The sequence below is a fragment of the Arctopsyche grandis genome, chromosome 3 (assembly GCF_051622035.1).
Source record: "Arctopsyche grandis isolate Sample6627 chromosome 3, ASM5162203v2, whole genome shotgun sequence".
Classification (NCBI taxonomy): domain Eukaryota; kingdom Metazoa; phylum Arthropoda; class Insecta; order Trichoptera; family Hydropsychidae; genus Arctopsyche; species Arctopsyche grandis.
In genome coordinates, this window is record NC_135357.1 from 13,222,414 (window position 1) to 13,245,458 (window position 23,045).

The 23,045-nt window shown below is 33.1% G+C and overlaps 2 protein-coding genes across 2 annotated transcripts in view; both read left to right on the forward strand.

Moving 5' to 3' along the window:
- LOC143909117 (uncharacterized) overlaps positions 1–23,045 on the forward strand; it is a 190,255-nt gene that overhangs the window by 122,844 nt on the left and 44,366 nt on the right. The gene's annotated exons all lie outside the window — the stretch shown is intronic.
- On the forward strand, positions 572–5,140 carry LOC143909973 (uncharacterized). Its single transcript, XM_077428297.1, has 3 exons — positions 572–601; positions 1,548–1,723; positions 1,802–5,140. The coding sequence occupies exons 1-3, from the start codon at positions 572–574 to the stop codon at positions 2,310–2,312; spliced, it is 717 nt and encodes a 238-aa protein (XP_077284423.1). The 3' UTR covers positions 2,313–5,140.

The following is a 23,045-nucleotide window of genomic DNA, read 5'->3' on the forward strand; positions in this document are numbered from 1 at the left end:
TGAGTCAATCAGTCAAAACTCTCCCGATGGCAGTCCTGAATTGATGCAAGGACACACCGAATAGATCAATCTCATTCAGCTCCTCGTTAAACATACGATAAACACACTAGATGGAATATTTTAGGGAATTAGTTTTGAAAGGATTACGTGAAAATAATGCAACGGTTCCAGTATATCTAACTGGGATCCTGAAACCAACCTTACTCGGTAAATCGGGACAATCAAGGAAACCATTTAGGAGCTTAAGGGATGTAACATCAGTGAGCCGTCGCCTGACAGAAAGATTGTTAAAGGATAGGAGTTTAAAAATATCGGGAACAGTAGTATGGGCATAGAAAGGAAAACGGTAGCGTAAGGATTTCATATGTCCAGAATCTTGGAAAAGCAGAATAAATATACTACGGGCTACCAGTATTTTTAAATATTGTTAAACGAAAACGCAACGTTTTGCGGAATATTTCTCTAAATGAAGAAAAGTGAACTTATGCTACTTTCAAATACATATAATGAATGTAAAAATCTCAAAGTTTACATATGTACCATAAACTTTTCATTTGAAATTTCCTGCTCAATGTCGAAAGGAATCACACTACTAGGCAATGTTATTTTATTACATAAAAATTGATACTCGTAAAGCCATTGCAATATTTAGTGTTCTTTTGCATATAATTTCATGATTCAATGCTCCAAACTATTATATGAGTATTTGCTCGGGAACATTTTACAAATAAACAGCTCGACACAACACCGCATGGAAAAGACTACTTCCATTCATACTATACAGCACCTCCCATTCTCGGCACGTCCGTGCTTGTTTTGGACGAATGCAAGGCAAAATCGGCTTACATATACATACATACATATGTACATTACAGGGCTCGATGATATGGTGCAATATTGCTTGAATCGTATAGTGGAGTCAATATTGCTACAATATGACGTTTTCAAAAACATTCACATGCACGTCGTAACACGTTCGTTAGTACGGGTGCACTCGCCACTATTCAGTCACGTCATGAAAACTGCTTCTGCTTGATATGTTTCGGTGTCCATATAGAATGTACTAAAGATTTTTTTTGTTCTGCTGTTTTCACTCAGTTGCCGGCTTGAGCTACAAACAAACCTTAGTTCGTGTCGGTTGCTGCTGTTTTGGAAACGTCACACACATATTACGGAACATATTTATGTGCATATATATATATGTACATATATTATCGTTGTGTCTGGACGTGTTAAATCGTTCGCATTCTACCATGGAGGATATTGTTACTATAAGCCAGAGAATACTCGCGGACCTTTCAAAAAAAGGATCTGGTGCCAATGTCCTTACCAAGGACAGGGTGCGATACATCAGCGACGAAATTAAAAATATAGTATCCATCGCACGCGTCGCTTTTAATAACCTGGCCTCGCTAAAAATCGCTGTGGAGTCCCTCCAGACTATCCACACTGATGTCGGTGAAATAAAGAGGATGATGTGTCGTCCCTTTCCAGCAGCTCTGGCTCCAGCTGTTTTTGTTGAACCTACAACTCTGCAATCGGGCGAGGTAACATTACGAGAACTCTCCACACTGTCAACTGAATGTAACAATACTACAGTACATAAACAAACACCTGTCAGATGCCCGTATGACGTTATAGCGGCATCCTCTACCGTTTCACCTCCGCCTTATTCAGCTTCAACTTCACTCGCGTCTGCTTTAGCTTCAGCATCTACTCCTGGGTGTGCTACTGTTTCTGCTTCTACTGTTTCTGTTTCTGCTTCTCCTCCTTCTCCTATAAAACCTGCGAAATCTTACAGTCAGGTCGCAGCGCTATCTTCTACTGCTTCACCTCTGCCATCTTCATCTTCAACTACACTTACATCAGCTTCTGCTTCAACATCTGATTATGTTCCTGTCTCTTGTGCTCCTGCTTCTGCTTCTACTGTAGATCCTTCAAATTCGTTCAGTCAGGTCGCTGGGACTTCTTCCGGGAGACTGCCATACACTCGTGGATCTGGAGCACCTGATAAAACTTTACAGGTGGCCACTATTCCGAAATTGAAGAATGTACACGTTTTTAATTTGGCAAATAACTGCACTTGTGATACTGTGAAACAGTTCATATTAAATAAAATTAAAAATAAAAGAATCAACGTTTCTCAGGTTGCTAAAACTGACATGTGCTCGTCATTTAAAATTAGTGTAGATACTGAAACTTTTAATATAATTATCAATCCTGAATTTTGGCCTATAGGTACTGGCATAAGAGAATGGTTATTTCTCAAAAAAATCTCTTCGAAACCGATTGCCCAAACCCGTGACCCGTAACATTAAACTTTATTATCAAAATGTGCGGGGTTTAAATACAAAACTCAAGGAATTCTACAACAACGCCGCTTCTAGATCTATTGACGTCCTTGCTATTACTGAAACATGGCTAAACTCATCTGTACATGATGCCGAAGTACTTGACAGCAGTTTCAATATATATCGCCATGATAGATCTGCCAGAGGTGGTGGTGTTCTTCTAGCAGTTAAAAATACAAATATTATTTCGGTTGAAAGACTTAGTCATCTTGAGGACATTCATGAATGTGTATGGCTAAAACTAAGATTTGTTAACATTCCTTTTTTTATATACATATGTACTATTTATTTTCCACCAAGATCTCCACCAAATATTTATAAGCGATTTTTTGATTTAATTATATCTAATTATTCACATTTTAGTAATGGTCGCATTTTTATATCTGGAGATTTTAATCTGAATTCTTCTAACTGTTTTCCTGATGACCTTAATTTTTTTATATCTTTATTCAACTTAAAACAAATTAATACTATTCGAAACTATTTTAATAATTCCATGTTGGATTTTCTATTAACAAATTTAGATTGTCAGAATATTATTATTTCAAATTCAGTTGATTCCTTGGTTCCTGAAGACAGCTATCATCCTGCTCTTGATATTCATTTAAAATTAACTATAACTTATTCCTCACTTCGTTTAATAAATAACTGTCTTAATACCTCTGTCCTAAATGGATGGTTATTTACAAATGTTGATTTCAAATATTTAAATGATATTCTTTGTAATTGTCAATGGGAGCGAGTTTATGAGTGCAAAGATGTTAATTTGGCCCTCTCTAATTTCTATGACATTATATATTCTATTTTTAATGATTGTTTTCGGTTGAAAGGATTAGTGACGAGTAAAAGGATTTATCCGCCTTGGTTTACTAAAGAAATTATTAATCTCTTAAAAAGTAAATATCAAACACATAAACTCTGGAAGAAATCGAGCAATCCTCTTATCTTAAATAATTTCCGTATTTTACGTACGGAAATTAAGAAATTAATTAATAATGCATATAATGTTTATGTAGCTGATTGTGAAAGTTCCATAGTTAAAAACCCTAAGAAATTCTGGAACTTCATCAATTCTAAACGTGTAAATCGTGTAAAGTCGACCATTATGTACAATGATTCTGGATTGTTAGAGGGTGATCAAAACATTGCTAATGGATTTGCCGACTTTTTTAAATCAGTTTTCAATAATCCTACTGATTCCATGGAACCTACCAATGACTCGGAATTTACTTTCCCCACTTTAGCGATTAATCATCTTGACTCTTCCGATCTGAAATATGGCTTTCTAAAGTTAAAAAATATTTATTCTTCCGGTCCTGACTCCATCCCTAATTACATCCTAAAAGGATGTGAGGTTAGTCTCTTAGAACCTTTAAAATTCATTTTTAATTTAATTCTAAGGAACTCTTCATTCCCCAATTTATGGAAATGCTCTAAAGTAACTCCTATTCATAAGAAGGACGATAAATCTTGTGTAAGGAACTACAGACCAATAACTATCTTGTCAGCGCCAGCCAAAATGTTTGAGGTAATATTACACAGATACATTTTTAATCACTTTCAAAGTATGCTCATTGATCAGCAGCATGGCTTTCGTCCGGCCAGATCAGCTATTACCAACTTGTTATGTTTCTCTAATGACATAACCAGCACTTTGGATTGTAATAATCAAATGGATGTAATATATACTGATTTTGAGAAGGCGTTTGATAAAGTTGATCATAAAATTTTGGTTAGTAAATTAAGTTTTATTGGATTTACTTATAATCTTGTTGGTCTTTTTATTTCTTATTTACAGGATCGACGTCAATTCGTTAAGTTTGGGAGTTGCTTTTCTTATGAGTATGTTGCCACTTCTGGGATTCCCCAAGGATCAAATCTTGGCCCTTTATTATTCCTAATATTTATCAACGATATTCAATCTTCTATTCACCATTCTAAATTTTTATTATATGCGGATGACTTAAAAATCTATAAGAGAATAATTGATTTACCTGACGCTCTTTATTTGCAAGAGGATTTGAATTCTCTTTATGAATGGGCTAATGTTAATAAACTTCCCTTCAATATCCTAAAGTGTCGGGTCATTTCTTACTCTCGTTCTCGTTCTCCTATTAAATATCCGTATAAATTTCATGATTCTCTTCTTCAGAGAGAATTATTTATATCTGATCTGGGAATAGTCTTCGAAAATAGTTGGAGTTTCAACATTCACATTGAGAATATCTGTGATAGGGCAACAAAAATCCTTGGATTCGTAATCCGTAATTCGTCTGAACTAGGGCTCACTGCCATTCGTCTCTTATATTGTACATTAGTTCGCAGTGTGCTCGAGTTTGGCTCCATTATATGGTCTCCCTATCAACTTCGTTACTCTCTAATGTTGGAACGAGTCCAAAGGAAATTCCTTAGATTTTTATATCTGAAAACATTTGGATTTTATCCATATCTGTTCCCTAGTGCCTTTGTCTTGGGATCTTTGGGTTTCAACTCCCTGGCAAAGAGAAGAGATTTATTTCTTGGGAAACATTTCGTAAAATTACTTAGAGGAGAGATTCACAATCCCACTATCCTGGAGAAACTAAAATTCTGGGCCCCGGAAAATCGTAGAGTTTTAAGAAAACATGATATATTTTTACCAATTAGGGCTAAATCAAACGTGCTCATGAACTCCCCCCTCTCGAGAGCTGTTCGACTCCTTAACTTACTGGCACAATACTTGGACCTATTCGATGCCAGTTATGTTGAGTTGGTGGAACACATCCTAAATAGCACGATATAAATTTTTCAATCTTATTTCTTTGTTTTTATTTTGTGTACATATTTTTTACTTGATTTTTATTATTTTTTTATGATGTTTTTTTTTATTTATGATTTTTATTATTTTCTTATGTTTTTTTTTTTTATTTATGATTTTTATTATTTTTTTTTATGATGTTTTTTTTGTAATTTTTATGATTTTTATTATTTGTATTAAAATCACATTGACGCTTTGGGGCAACCTGTCAAGTCTCTGTGGTATTGATTTTTTAAAATAAAATAAAAATAAAATAAAATATAATGTACTAAAGAATATTTTGCTGGTATAAATTAATATTTGGGTGGATTAAAATGAAATCGTATCACCTGCTATAATACCATATTGAAAATTCATTGATATTTATCCTCCCACTTATGTATGTACGTGTGTTAAAATGTTCTGTGAAAATCGCTTCGTTATAATGTGAAGTGTGTATATATGGGTTAATTTTAAACTATATTGTATTATAATTTCACCTAATGTGTATTGAATTAGGTGCTTTATAAATAATGTGATAATTTTTTAATATTTTCCTCGTTTTAACGGCTAACGGGCAAGCGCTTAAAGTATACTTATTATATTATTTGTGTAATATTTTGATTTACGACGCCATGCTTTGCGCTTTTATTAAAAATTTACACGTGCACATATAAAAACAACTAGGATATAAATTTGGGGGTGAAAATTTTGAAAATATTTCGACAATATGTACGTGCACATTTACAAAAATGTGTATAGCGATACAAAACCGCTATATCGTTATAAATGGAATTTTGCGTATACATAGTGGTTTTCTGCTATGAATGAAAGACTTTTTAATTAAAGAGATTTTTCCGCCGTTTTTGACGATACCGCAACTGGTTTTAATAAAGTTTTCCCTTGATTTTTCTCTTGGTTTTCATTGGACATGTTGCGAAACTTTGCCTCGAAAGCTTAGCGTTTTTCCGAATCGCAAAAACTTTACCCTGTTGTGACACAAACGAATGAAAATGTTACTTTTTTTAATTAATAATATAAACTTGAATATGTATTTTTGTGGTTTTCATTGTAGCTTTTTCGCTATTTCTACATAGACACGCTGAGCTGTATGTGGTCTGATTTCCATTCCGATACGGATGATAGGACGACGGTTTTCATCTCGGAAACAAATATTTATTGGGTTTTTCCGGAGGCCTGAAAAGGCTTTCCGAAAAAATTCTATACACGTGTACACGTATGCGTATGTATCGCGCAGGGGAAAATGCCACCTCTCCACAAAGCTTTATTATTCTTTATGACAATATTTTATGTAGGACAGGACTTTCCTATGGCACAATGCGGGTTCCATTTTACTTTTATCACGCAAAACATGCACAAATTTATACCGAATAAAACAAATATTTGCGTGCCTCTATAGGTACATACATATATTACGAACACGAAGTCTTTTCATTTCAATTTTTTCTCAATGACAAAGCTTCGATGACACTCATCGACATGTAGGCATAATTAATATAACTAAATATATCAATATAACTAAATATATCAATATAACTAAATATATCAATATAACTAAATATATCAATGTAACTAAATATATCAATATACATATGTATATTTCTAAATCGATATAAAATGTGCAAACACGTACATACATATGTATGCGTCTACAAAAGTAAATAGAAAAAATACTGGGAATTGGATTCGCCTTCTGTATTTAAATGTAGAATTACGCACTCTCTGCCCTAGCTTTGGATTTCGTGCAAAAATATACATAGCTTTTTCCAATATTTTAATACTATAGTTTAATTATGCAATGTTCTACATATTTTGTCATGTTATAGCCTTTATTCTTTTCTTTTTCATTTGTTTTCCTTATATTTATCTTTTTAATTTTTTTTTATAATTTTTGTAAAAATCTGTAATTGGACTCGGATGTTACATATATTATATATTTACTATTTGTTTTTTTATACATATCTATCTTCCTCTCCTTTGTCTGTAATAAAATAAAATAAAATAGCTAGAAGAGTTGCTGTTTTGCAAACTTTTTTTTTAATTTGATTTTCTACACCATTTTTATATATATTTTCATGATAAATATCATAGGAATTAATATTTGCCTTACTGTGCTAAAAATAATCCGCTAGCTACTGTGCTGGTTAAAAATGTCCAGTTAAAAAGTTCGTTATTATAATTAGCTACAAAAATCATTTTATTTTGTATTAAACGTCGAATAATATAAAATCTTTGATGTATTTGTCTTTTTTAAGGTCACATTTTTTTGTCATGACTTATAAATATTTCCAATACAGTTCATGCGCTATCATCTTAAAAGTTGAATAAAACAGCCCAAACATAAAATTTTTAATTTAAATTTCTCGAATGGTGCGACAACAGAACCTCTTTCTGTAACGACTTCAACGCTATTTTATTGAGTCGTTCTTTTCCTTTATGATCTTTTGCGTATGTGTGCTACACCACATGCACTGGCAGTTTACGGTGTCATTCTTGTGAATTTATATCGCAAAAGACATAAAATTGAAAATATTTTACTCTTACATATATGTGCACATGTATGAAATATATTGCATGTGTATGTTGGCTAGGGATCCGATGTAAATTTTATAATAATTTATTAATGAAACCTACCGATTTTATGCAAAATAAATACTCTTCTATGCAATCATCGATGCGTGTATGCGGTTTATTTCGAATCTGATTGACTATTTGATATGCATTGAAATACGAGTATGAAATTGGGCGATTAATGCGATTGATATTATTAGATTCGATTCGATTGCGGTGAATGAATCGAATGATGCGTTAACCATTTCTCACTTGCAAAACCAAATATTTTATTGTATATTTCTGATGAGTTATATTATCAAGTCCAGGCCTAGGAGTTCGGCCGCCTGTGTGCAAACTTAAATTGGCCGCTCTTTAATTTTATCAGCATCATATTAATAATAAAAAAAAATGAAGTGCATGCGATTAGTGCAATAATCTTACCTTGTGATAAATATAGTGTTGATAATTTTAATGACAATAAAAATTAATCAGAAAAACAGACAGAAAACCAAAACGTTTAGTTTTGAACAGGACCAGACGACAATAGAAACTGAACGTTTTCAAGTTCATTATACATAATATAGTGTTTTTACACCCAATCCCACATCTAGGACATTGTTCTTTTGATGACCAACCAAAACGCAACATTCTTGAAGAAATACATACATCTGGTGGCAAAGACAATAGAACATAAAAGACCTCTATGTGGACCGAAGCTATACCTGTTATCCCATTATTTCCCAGAATTATAGTTCGGTTTATTAGAAGTTGTTACTTGCAACAGCAATCCACGAGTATACAACAAGAAACCTAAATGCATTTTAAAAAGTACGATGTCTTGTTTCGTATCTTTTAAGGGATATTATTTTCATTTTCATTATCACACATTTCTTTCGGCCGCCTTTATATTTCAGCCGCCTTTTTGCACACAGTTTAGGCGCGGTCCTGATCAAGTCTATACATTTATAGCACACCATTCTTTCATTTCGAAGTAAATTAGCATACATTGAAATACATTGCTGCAGTTACGTGTGAACTTGTTCTAGAAAACGATCGAACGCGATCCACATATGTACATACATAGTTCTTAGAAATTATTGAATTTTTCGGTAAAATTTCTCACGAGCTGTTAGCAAGCAACGAGGCCGTTTGAATCCCGTAGGGGAGAATAGTTTTTCATGTGGTTTTTATGGCTTTGCGACGTTTGGCCGGTTGCCCGGTTTCGTTTCGATCGGCAGCAGGCTACTAAAATGTGCTTTGTCCATAAATAATGAAAATCTGATGACTGCAGCGTCTTAAAAAGTGCGAAACCTTTTTCGTACGACTGACAAAAGTGTAGTGGGTGGTTTTATTTTTATTTTTTATTCTATCGTTCAACGTTCATTAGGTCCAACTGTGGATCAGCTCGAGCGTGTAGTTACGCCTGAACGCCCATCCAATTCTCTGTGTTGAAGAATGGTGATCAATGAACGTAGCTGAATTCCCCTTTTCTATTATTGCACCAGTGGTTCAAAGGTGGTTTTTACCCCCGATCCGAAAAAAATGTACATAAATCCAATATTTGGCACGACCTTTGACATCATTTTAACCGAATAGCCCTTATTCGACGGTATATAAAGTATTCGAATAGTGTAAATACAAACACCGACACACATGCATTTTTTCTAGATCATGAAAACGTGATCAGTGATCGATTCTGTGTTCAAATCATTCAAAATCTCGAGTTTGAATTTTCGAATGATCACGAAAATTCATCTATTGTTACTACGTACATAGATACAGTAAAAAACTACTCTCCTATATACATATAATACCAATACATATGTATGTACATTTATATACGATACTTGTATATCAAATTGGTATTATTCTCATATTATTAATCCCCATTACATACATATACTTTTAACAGGGTTTTATTCGTTTCACCAAATACTTTCGTGAGACCTATGTACCTTCCTAAACTTACCTTCCGGTGGCTTTAAAACTTTGTCATTTTACGAATTATACACCAATTTATTTACATTAAACATGAATTTATTGTACATAAGTTTTATTAGTATCATATAAGGCAAATACAAAAATCGATTAACATCCACAGAGACATCTGTGGACAAATTTACAGCATTTATTTTAATCGGTAAAAAATGAGATGCTGAATAGGTCAAATTTTTGCGAGAGATAGAACAGTGTTCCTATTTGTTGGAACACTGTATTGGCAAACTCTGGTAGGAAACAATCGACCTTGAAGTCCAAGGACCAAGGTCTGGCCAGCAGCATGCACCTGGGATAGAACCTATAACCACACAATTGAAAGCATTACATGCTAACCATTGATATATCCTGCTGGATATATATTTTGTTGTTAAAATATGTTGCTTCCACGTAGTTATTTCGCATAACACTGATTTCGCATAATTCGACTGGTCATAATCAGTCAATATGTATCACATCCTTCTTTCTATTCCATTTCATTCATCTGCTTCTTAAATACGATTCATAGAACTTGCTTGAAGCTTTGAAAACTTGAAGCTTTCAATGTGACCTGATTTTGTTATATTTTGTTCAAGGTACGCTTTTTGTAAAAACGTCACTTGACCAGTAATTTGAGTCGGAAAGTCACATTTTTATTATGAATACATTCTTGAGCTATCTTAGTATAAAACTCTTTTCTATAGTTCGTAAATAGTAAGTAATATTAATTAACGCGTTGTAGAAACCTAAATAATTCTGTATAAAAATCTGATCTGTTATAACTAGTATACGATTACTGGCAAACACCAGCGAAACTGTATTTTCGCGTGTAGAAACATAAATGTACTAGTTAATCTGTATCATAATATGCATTATGTTAAACGCCAGATAAAATGTATTACAACTGGAAATAAATACACTTTGACTGTAAAATATCCATACGTACATACAATACTATTATAATAGGTGTTACGTAATATCAAAGCTATAATATTAATTGTAATATTTAAAAAAAATAATAATTGTTATAAAGAGGAGAATCGTGCGCTTTTAAGGAAATGGAAAAATAGCTGTAATTATTCTTCGCCGAATTAAAGTGGTTTTGTTCAATGAAGTCTAATGGCAATTCATATTATAAATGGTCTTAAAACGCTATGTTGTTATTTATGCTTCGTTGCTTTAAGCAATTTTGCTTTGATTAAATGTATATCGTATTACAATAATAATAATAATATGGGTTTAATTATTCCGTTGAAATAAACATCAATGTGTTACATTAATTAAGGGTTATAATTATTGTGAGGTGGGGGGGGGGGATGTTGATGTTCTTTTATTATCAACGTGGAAAATTGTCGAGGAAAAAAGCCTTTGTTCAGCAGATTTAATCTGCACCCATATAAAGGGAAAAGGGTTTTTTTTGTTACTTTAAGCTCTTATCGTTGGAAAGCAGATTTGTAATAAAATTAACATTTTACGATGTCAAAACGAGCAAAGCTTTCATACTTACAAAGCCATTGCAATTAATTATAATGTATTTTGGTATAATTTATGATAATTTTCATAATTGCATTAATTAATGGAGAATTTCTTCAATCGGTAGCGATTACTCGCTTAAGCGAATTCGATGATTTAAATTTATTTTGTAATTTTATTGAAAGCGTATACGACATTTGGCGCAAATAATGTGAAATTGCTTCACTGTGTTAGGCAGCAGCTCCCTTGAGCCTTCGCGTAGTTATTGGAACGGAAACTTTCATCTCTTTAACCCTTAAGTTGACAAGACTCAATAACGAGACCAATCCCCACGAGCAAAAATGTTTACAATTTGAAAAGCAACAAATGTGAAATATTTTAAAGTACGGTATTTCACAATTTACAAAACCTTCCACCACGAGTATACAATCTTTCCAGATATCGTTTAAACAATTGAATTATTTGAAAATATTATTTAATATATGTATATAAATACTTATGTATACTTTTCCTTTAGATACTCCAACGAGTAATATAAGAAAATATGTGCACTAGTAAAATATCTGAATGTAATGCGTCAATTTAAAAAAAGGAACGTAGTCGATTAGTAAACAACCAAAGTTAATATGCATATTGCGTACACGCATTTTGTTCTCTTCTCTTGTGGCACGTACCAATTTAATCTCCTCAACTTGATTTATGTTAGTTTGAATTTGTTAAATCTAAAATATGCTTATCTGTAAGTATTGTTTAATTTGGAATCGTAAAGGTGGATTGTAATAGTATTATCAATGACCTGAAGAAACCCCCTCCCCAGCTGGATACTATGAGTACGATTCAGTATGTTTGCGCCTTTAACAAGCCGCCCTGTGTTGGATTGCGAGTGACCAGGACTTATATTTGATTTTATTTCTTCAAATATACTGAATGCATAGTATAAATATTTTATGTATTACTCATCGAAACCTCTATCATTCGAATTATGCCATTACAAAATAAATACATTGATCAATATCAACAAAAACAATTATTTTCGTGGAAAGGAATTCAGTACGCACCGCGCTCAAAGGTCATTGTGAGAATGATCCGCCTAGTGACGGCTCTGTTTCCGTCGTCATTTTTTTTGCATTTCTTGAACTGGTTTTATATTATATGCGTTTAATGGTTTTTTAGCTAATTGCAATTATTGACCTCGCAGATTTTGAATTATTTTTATTTAAAACACACATTTTGAGCTGGACTCTTGGAGTCCATCACAGTGGCTAGTGTATTTTGTTAGCACAGTAAGGCAAGTACTAAACACGTTTGAGCTACGGGCGATGCGCCGTCATCTGAACTGTACAAAACATATCCACAATCTCACATATATGTAGGTACCGGACATCGGCAATGTCATATATTTTCTTTTATACGCATATAAAATATAAGAGTGTGTTGATTTTAATAAAATTTACACGAGTTGGCTTCAATACAGATATTGGAAACACGTCAACTGGGGTAGACGTCAATGCGCTCGTCGCAGTTATCAATATTCAATGGCTCGTAATAATCCCACAGAACTATAAAGGGAACAATTCCAAGATCGGTCGGTTTTCTAATCCTGGGTCGAGTCCCGGTACAAAGTTAAAGGCGGGCGGGTGGGAGGGGGAGGAGGTTTAGTCCGTTGATTAAACGACCCGCTCCCGGTTTTATGTCGCCGCGTTGCTGAGCGTCCCGGAAAATGTCCCATCCCACCCCCATCCCGCATTCAGAGGGAAACGCGATAAAATATTTATTGTCGGTGCGTGTTTGTGTCTATTTTTTCGCCCCTTTTCTATGTGTTTTTACGTCGCGCTGGAAAACGTCCACTTTTTAAAGTTTAGGCGTGTCGTTAGCGGGTTATGGCGAGTTGTAACTGAGATTTATACAAGGCGGAAAGGCAAAGGGAAATAATAATGAGAGCACTTCTACGGTGTCGCATTAGGGCCAATGATCTTAAGTCTTTGCCGGCTTATACATTCTAAAGGCGTGCTCGAATGTCAAACTGTCTGTGGGATATGCGAATGCTTACATTTTTATTTCTTAAATACGTTCTGAAGACAAAGGCGTAAAACAAAACGAACACACTCATCCCTCAATTTATGGGGTACCTAGTCGTTTTACGCGATTTCACTTTAATGTGGTCGATCAGGGAAAGGAAAGAACATCAAATAATACAACCTTTCAGTGTCGGTGATGTGGGGCATAGTTACAGTGCGCAGCAGTTTTGAATCGATACGCTCTGTAACAATATAAAATAACCCTATAGCTGTTTGCTATAGGGTTATTGTAAATATGATATCATTTATTATATGTACATATGGAATCGATCTGTGCAAATATCTTACTGCTATGTTCATACATAATTAATGATAATTAAATTTATATTCTATGTATCATCTAATTTTAATATGAAATATGAAAAAGGCGACAAAACCTCTTTTGATGAATATGCTTGTTTATTTTCTTTTATGTATGTATATGAAATTAATCTAATAGAGTTCAATAGCAAAATCTTATAAATGTAAATCCTGTCAGTTTTATACGAGGTATATTTCTCATCATACATAAATCACACTTTTATCTTTTCCGTGGTAACTTGAGCCTTAAAATCTGTATACATTGCATGTTTTATATGTATAATATTTACCGAAGTTTATACGTTTGTTTGACATTTTGCGTCAAAACATTCAATTTTGGCCGGATTATATTTCATAAAATTTGTTAATTTTTTCGACGTTTTGTAATTTCAATATATGTAGATAGATATCTAAGAAAGCTTTCAACAACTTTTACTATCAAAATAACACGGGGACATGAAAAAATTTAGATTTTCTGAAAGACTACTTCCGCCGTACAGTTTTTATTTTTATTATTTTTTTCAATTATATATTATTATATTTTCTTACCTGGCCGGTGTCATATTGAAGTAACCTGTAGAGACACTGGTATATATTTGCAAAAATAAAATATAAATAAGGCCGTTATGAGTGGTGGCACGTTTCGTATGACAGTTTCTCATAAAAAGGTGACTTTTAATTCTATTTAATCAGTCAAAACCAATTATAATCGACCCAATTAAAATTTTCAGTAACCGATATTAAGTTTCAGTTGGTGTTCAAAAAATCCCCAAAATACGCAGAAAAAGAGACACACACACATTTTTTATAGATCATGAAAACGTGATCAGTGATCGATTCTGAGTTCGAATCAGTCAAAATTTCGTATGATCACAAAACTTCATCTACTGTTACTATGTACATACATATACAAAGTAAAAATCATTGATTTTAAATGTCCTATGCCTCGAACCAATCGACAATTCAACTCAACAAAAATTTCAATAATGTAGGTTTTTTCGTATATCTCTTTTTCGAGAATAATTTCGATGTTTTTTTTTTAATAATAAACTTTTAATATACCTACATACACCTATTGAAGTTTATTTGGGTCGATTGTAGTAAATGGTGGCTGATTAACAATGCTGATGCAAAATGCGCCGTGTTCGCAATGGGTGTTTGTATGGGGGAAGCGCTATTTTCAGGAAATCGTCATTTTTTTCATGTTCTCGTAATTATTTTGAAAATTCGTCGATGAAAGTTTTCTTGGATATATGTACCTTTATTTTGACGCAAAATGTCATGTTTTACGTCAAAATAGTTGATTTTGACCTCCCTACATTTCTATACATATATGTAGCACAATAAGCCAACCAATTTCTTAAGTACATTTCGAATTCATAAAGAAACTTTGAAAAAGCTTTTTATTATGTTTAAATTAATTTCATCGGTAATACTAGTTTCTCAGTTTCTTGAGTGTATTTTCTGCGTAATCCATTGTAACGACTGCCTTTATACTTTAATGGTTTCTGAACAAGTCAACACTATCTAATCTGAATATAGAATAAGACAACGTCGGTAAACCAGCATGAATATTCAAGAGATTGTTCAGCCAGTGAGCTAACATACATACACGCATCGAGTATATTTCACTGGGCGGGCGAGCTTTTCCCGCAGTCTCCGTACATAATACTTTGTTTTTCCGCATAAAGTACCTAACGATCAATTGAGGGCGAGGGCATAAAATCTGCACTTTATTATCCTCGGCACCTCGGATCCTCGCAGGGTTAACGATCGCACGTTCCCTTCGTCTTTTTTCCAATTTGTGTGTTGTTTGTAGTTGCGCGATTCGAGCTAACGATTTCCCATTTTTTCCCCCTCACCCCTGACGAGCCCTTGCTCGAAATTAATGGCCGCCGATCCGGCTACGGCGGCAGCTTTTAGAGCTTTTGATCCCGTCTCGTTTATTTTTCGAGATTACCCCACCGACAGTTCACCACCCGCTCGTTCTTTCTCTCCTGTTGTGTTTACATCGGCGCTGATTTACGCGAAAGCTCGTCGTGTATCATCACGTGCTACCGCTTATCACCGCTGATGCTTTCAGCTCTGTAGAAGCATTGTGGGGTCTGGAGCACCCCGTGACAATGCTTTTCGCTTTCAAACGTACGTCAGAATTCGAAGGCAAAGTAATTTATTAGTGTAGATTACTTATTCAAGAATGTATACCATTTTGTCAGTGGTTGCGGTGCCACGGTCTGTAGAGCTTTTGCTTGTAGACTGAATTACTTGATTTTCCCGAAACTACATATGTACATATGTATGTACTAGCAACTGAGTCGTTTCTCGTGTGAATTTATCGAATTAATTCGTCGCAATTTAATAAATGATGGCTCACTTTAAACGTGTCATAACTTTTTCAGTGATAAAATTCAGTAACTAATAAAGTTTTTAATGATTTTATATTAGTACATACAATAGTTAAAGTCGATTTACACAAGGGGTTTGATAACACATACATACCAGCAGCATAGACTAGTGGTTAGCATAGAATGATTTCAAACATGGTGGTCACGCGTTCGAGTCCCACTGGTTGCTGCTGGTCAGACCATGGTTTGTGACTCCAGTTTGATCGTTTCCTACCAGAGTTTGCCAATTTATTTGATTTTCATTGAAACGGTTTCAAAAATTTGGCAACCTTTACTCATTTTCTCGTAATTTTCGAGTTTTTCAGCTTGGTTCCCGGAAATATGCACTAAATTGCACTGAATAGTGGCGTAGTTTTGAGAAGTCCTAATTTTCAAAGGCGCTCAAAAAGAACTTACGCAATAGAATTTCTTCTGATAATATACAAATACCTCTTGACGCTTTTTTGTGGAATTCTATTGCGTTAGTTCTGCTTGAGCATCTTTAAAAGTTTGCATGTCTCGAGAGTGCAACTATCTCGAGTGCATTTTTCCGGTCACCCTTCAAGCTGAAATTTGGCGATATATAAAAAATAAAATGCTGAGAAAATGTAAATTTATCAAATTCGTCAAATTTATCAATAGATGTCTTATGATACTTTGTTAAAAAATTTTCCTAGGCCTTTTCTTTGTTAAATTATGACGTTTGTAATTTTCCAGGAAGGCGCATTGGTGTTTACCTATTAGGCCTTCGTGGTATATATACATAGATATTTATTTTAAATGCATACAGTAGTGCAGAGAAACAAATATCAATTAAGATAATAAAATAAAATCGAAATAGACGAATATAAAATGAACAAGAGAACACAAAAGATAAACTTAAGTTAAAAGGGGAAGAACTACAAAACCCATTTATTTTAGGGAAATCAGCAAGTTTATTTTTAAAAAAGTTTAATTTACTAGAAGTTACTCATTCATTGGATAGATTATTTCAAACATTAACCACTCTATTTGAAAAGAAGGATTCTCTAATTATTTTTGAGTCTGAAAGTATAACCTCTCAGATGGTAATTATTGTTAAACGCAAAGAGGTTTATTATGAAACAATTGTAATGTTTATTTATGATTTTAAAGACTTAAATCACCTCTCTGCTCGTCTTTCCTGTCGATCAATTCTTCTCGTTTATTGTAAAGACTCATTCTTTTCAATCTCATATAATTAGTGATTTAAGTTCGGAAGGCATTTTTTTTTTGCTTTTTAAATGCTTTTTATTATTACGAAATTATGTTCACAATACATCTTATATCTATTTTAATAGCTACTGATCTACTGATAATTTTCTATTTTACAATTTAATTTAATTTGGTTAGTAATCATAGTACTATATTATTGTAATGTTAATCTACAGCATAATAGGAAAAAGAGCTCAAATACCTATTTACAATCCTTATAAATGTTCAAAACACATCTAATACATAATATTAATTAAAGACTCTCTAAAGTCGATGACCTAACGCAGATTGTGTTTAGGTAATCTGTGTTTAAACCTGAAGGGTATAGACATTTTGTTGTAATCACCGAGACTCTTCACAAGTGTGTTAGTATGGTTATTAGTGATTCTGTCAAAGAATCTACTGGTTAGTTTGTTAGTAATGTCTTTAACAAACGGAATATTATATATGGCATGCAGTTGTTTCAAGTTAGTATATATGGGTGTATTATAAATTATTTTTAGGGATTCATTTTGTATTACTTGGAGCTTGGAAAGATTAGTATTCGAGGCGTTATTCCATACAGGTGAAGCATAGGTTAATAATGGTAATATGAGCGCGCGATATAATTTTATTTTATTTAGCGTTGATAAAGAACTATGGTGATTAAATATTGGATATATTGAGGATATAGCCCGCATCGCCTTGCATTTCGCTGCCTCAATGTGAGGTGCCCATCTCATTCTTTTATCAAACGTTACTCCTAAATATTTTATTACTGACTGCCATTTCAGACTTTCTCCAGAGGGGATTTTCAGATCTGAACTTGGTTTATGCTTGAAGGTATTTTTGTGATTCTTTGTATGTATGAATGTACATGTAAATCTGGATATACAAAAATTTAATGAATCTCATAATTTTTCATTTCAATCATTTAAACTTAATTTGAAATTAGTGAAAATAATATTAAATACGGTTATTCCTTCTTAATAGCTTCAGCATATCAAGGCCCCTACTTCAGAGCTAATCTTTGTAAGATCTTATTAAATTTCTCATTGAAAATATCTAACGTAAAATTAAATTGAATATGTATTTTAGTGTTAGTTATGTACGTACATATGTACATAGATATGACTATGTTTATTATGTACATAGTGTACGATTTTATAAACCGAGTTTTGATCAAATTTGAAATCAAAAATTTCTTTATGGCATAAATATTGTGACTTTGTATTGTATTTTACATATTATCATAGAAAATATTTTTCAAAAATGTGAGACATTCATTGAATTTTCATGCTACATATGCGTTATATAAACAGATTCCTGCGACAAAATTTATTCATAATAAAAATATTTCAGATTGAAGTTAAGGAAGGCGCTTGTTCATTTTTACGACGAAACTTTCTCACAAGTTTCGGCCTACTTTTGGGCAAACGATGACTTTTATTATTTGCCGTCTCTGTATAGTACATTTTTATATTTGTATATTTCACTTATTTCATATTGCATGATTGATTAGTTGAGTTCAAAGTGCTTGATGGATTTCCAACGTTCATTATTATCACTTGTTTACATTATTTGGTCTTCTTCTTCCACTTCTCAAATAAAACTACATTGACAAACTGAAATAACATTATTACTTGAGCAAAATATACGATACAGAAAGTTATTTCTAATTTATGAATGAATTATAATGTATATTTTCAGAATTTCATTCATCACCTTTTCTTTTATATGAATCAAGAAATCATAGCAGTGCCTGAAAACAGCTACCGCTAGGTTAAGTCTCAAATTGAACTTGATTAACTTCAGTGCGAAATACAAGAATTGACCGCGAAGTAAGAAAATCATTAAGAGCTGAATATTTGATGCTTGAATTCACCTCCATTGTTGAATTTCCAGAAACGCTTTAATTTAATTTTCATTGTCAGAGACATAAATACAAATTGCCTCGCATTTATTGCATTCAAAATATGTCAATATTTTAATTTCAATTATTTTTCATTTGTCGTCGTACTTTATCATCTATGTGTGTATATACGTATACATATATACATACTATGAGTATTTAATTAGAATTTTTAGTGAATGTATTTGGTGCTCTTAACACTAAATTTGTTTTAAAGGAATGAGTTTATATCGTGATAGACTGAAATTACATATTTATGAATTCTTTGCCGAAAGGTAAATTATTCGTCGCGGTTGTTATATGGAAATGTACAGTAAACCGAAATTTTATACATTTTCTCTTTCACTTTGTGTAATTTAAGCAATTTTCTATCGTAAATTGCTACACAATTTCCTTGTTTTGTATGCCTTTTCCAAATTATCGTTGTTCCACTTTTTATGTCCCTTTTTTATCTACCTGCAGAAGTTTGAGTACCATCATATTCAATTTAAATAAATTAAAAGACTTCGACCTTATTTCATCCACATACATGCTCTCTTATTTTATATGTATAATGTTGATGAGGGATGAAATGCGAAATAACCAATTTCGGAATGCAAAATTAACTTGGAAAATACTCCCGATGTCAATACACCGTATACATAAGGTATACAATAGAGAGCAGAGAACCCGCCTATGTATTATATTATAATACTTTGAAATGGATAAACATAATTCCTTCCCTTGTGATGAAATAAAGCCCGCGGGTTATTTTCATTTCATTAAATTGATTTATATCTTCTTTGCACAGCAACATTGTTTATTATTACGCACATGTCAAAATTAAATCTCACAAACGTGATATTTTAATACTTACAAATTTAATAGCGTAAGTCCTTGTACAAGTTGTATATTTTTATTTAAAATTAACATGAGAAAATTTTAATTTGCATAGTTACAAATCATACTGTGAAAGGTCACAGTTTATATAATAATATCAAATATGTATGTACATTACTAGGTATTTCGATTTTGTGTAGCTATGCTAATTATACTGTTTATTATGGATTTAAAGTCATCCCCAAATTTTGATGATTCCTAATTCTGATAGTGAAATCTATGTATGCTTTGAGTTTGTGTTTTGTCAATGTTATAAAATTGAATTATCTTCGACATAATCACATTTTATGCTTATCCACGCACCGTTGGTGAATTTATAACTTTACCCTTGATATTATGTAAATTTGTTATATTGAAACGCCGCATTATTACGTGTACATGTGCTATATTGATTCCGGACTGTTTTGATATTCTAGATTTGTTCTGGGCTTTGTAAGCAATGGTGAGAATTTAGAGGGGCGATCGCTCACGCCGTTTTATGCAGAACCGAAACGGTCCAAACTCGACGTTTATTTACGAGCCGATGTGCTGCAGTGCATTTTTCCAAAGCCTGTCCTGTCGTATATCTCCAGTCGGTGGTGCTTTTCGTCCTGCACAGACAGGAGCTTTAAATATTCAGAGCGGCGAGCTGAGCAAGGACCAAATACTCGAACCGACCGGTCACTGCCTGGTGTGGTCGCGTGCCAATTGCATGTTTGCATTTTTGAAATTCAATATACTCTGTGTCGGTATTGCTTACAGGGAAATATGTCGAAAATTGCAATGGGAAATTTATTCAAAAAAACAATACAATGGTAGTGATTTCATATTTGTCATGATTATATATTATATATCTTACTGGTATTTCTCACAATGGTTAAGCCCAAATATTCAATAAGCAATAATATTCAAAGCCAGCATTATCGCTTCATGGTTGCGTTAATGCTAACCAGCAAGAGGTTCCGGGTTCAAGCCTTGGATAGACTTCGATTGAAAATAGTTTATTCGGACGTATTTCTCTATTACTGCTGGTCAGACTGTGATATTTGTGATTCAAAGTCAATCGTTTCCTATCAAAGTTTGCCAATTTATCTGATTTCATTGTTGAAACGATTCTTTTTAGAATTGGCAAAACCACCTCATTATGTCACCACTATTTTTGATTATCATTTCAAATCTACATATGTACATACATGGGTACAAGTTTAATACCATATGTGCTGCTCAGCGGCAACCCGTAATGGCATCATAGGAAAATATAAATTTTTAAAAGAAAATATTTCAGCAGCTTCCGCTTGACATATCGCTGTAAAATTGATTATTTTTCATAAATTCATGACTTGAAAAACATCCGACTAATGATCTTAGTGATGTGTATGAAAACTACACTCGTACATATAAATGTATGTTTCGAAATCAAATGGATAAGATATTCTTTCCTCGTTGGTGTTTTAATATTGCCAATATATCTTACATCTAATGTTTATATAAATACATATGTACAATTAAATTCTTGTGTGTCTATGCTATAAAAATATACGCCTTTTAATATTATGAACCATCATATTTTTTCTGAAAAAGTTCTATAATTTATTTTTATTCCAAAACCATGCAATTCGACTTAATCTACGAACTGCAGAAGAAGAAAAGTAAATAGTATATAAAGGATTTATTTGAAAAGCATATTTGTGCTGGATGAGCTAACTTCGAATGCGAGCTAATGTAGTTTCGCATTCGTTCTAATTTTCAATTCTGTGAGATAACAAAAGCTCTTTACTAATGTTCTGTCTTTGGCTAATTAAAAATATTTACTATAAAACAGTTTTATTTTATCAGATCGCTCCGAAGCGACGAGTGCTCTTAAACAGATACAATACAATCAATCATTCAATGCGAATTCATACAAACATCCACAGTGGAGAAATTTCTGCAGCATTTTATAGTTAAATTGGCGAACCTCAAGACGCTGTATAACTTGAGATTAATAAGAGTGGTAGGAAAGAAAGAGCTAATTTTGCAGGAACCGTTTTAATTAAAATCAAAAATTGGCAAACTCTGATACGAAACAATTGACCTGGAGTCACAAACCAAGTTCTGGCCAGCAGTGGAACTCTAGTGGGACTCGAACCCGTGACCATGCTCGAAAGCATAATATGCTAACCACTAGTCTACGCCGCTGATTATACAATACCCCTAACTCTACATATGTATATTCTAATCATTTTTGTTGAAATTGAAGGTATGCTTTAAAATATATGTATGTATGTACATATGTATCCAAAGTGATGTGATGAACCAGTCCGTCAAGTTCAGGCAACACTATTGTAATATACAAAGCTAATTTTTTTACCTCTATATCTAATATTATAATATAAATATGTACATATGTATGTATGTACGAGTAGACCATCTCCTTTTTTACCGATCTGCTTATCTACATATATTTATTATGAGAAAATTAAAACAAATTTAAATAAGCTTCGTCGTATATTTCAGTGAAGAAGACTTTGGTAAGAAAAAATTGGCATCTAACCTAATTTTAAATTCCGCTCGCGAACTCGCTTCGATGTAACTTTTTATTTAATTCGAAAGTTACACGGTGGCCGAATCCGTAGATATATATTATATGCTATACCTTTAAAATCGAATCGTGTTTGTATACAGAGGCAGACTGACACAGCTATAAATAAAATGCCGTATATACAAAAGTGTGTTTGTACGACGTACGTTTTGCGAAAAAAAATAATGGGATTCGGTCGCATATCCGTCTCATTCTTATTCCGAGCAAATTCGGCTGCGGAACTCTAATAACGAATATAGATTTTCCTAAGTGAAATGAAGAAGAAATTGATTTTCTTCAATTCCGCGGTATTAGCACATCCGCCCTTTCCGGTACGCTTAAAAAGAGACAGCTATTCATATATGTATGTATGTAATACAAATACGACGGAGATTGAATTTTTCCGGATCGTCATGTGTGGTGATTCAATTTTTTTCTCATCCCTTTTATGTTTTCGTCAATTACGAAATGCGATTTCAAATTCAAATGTGTTTCACGAGTCTGCGTCTTGTGTGATGTTTACGTTTTAGGTGAACCCACAACATTCAAAATCCATTTGAATTGGCAGAAACAGAAACTTACGACCATAAACT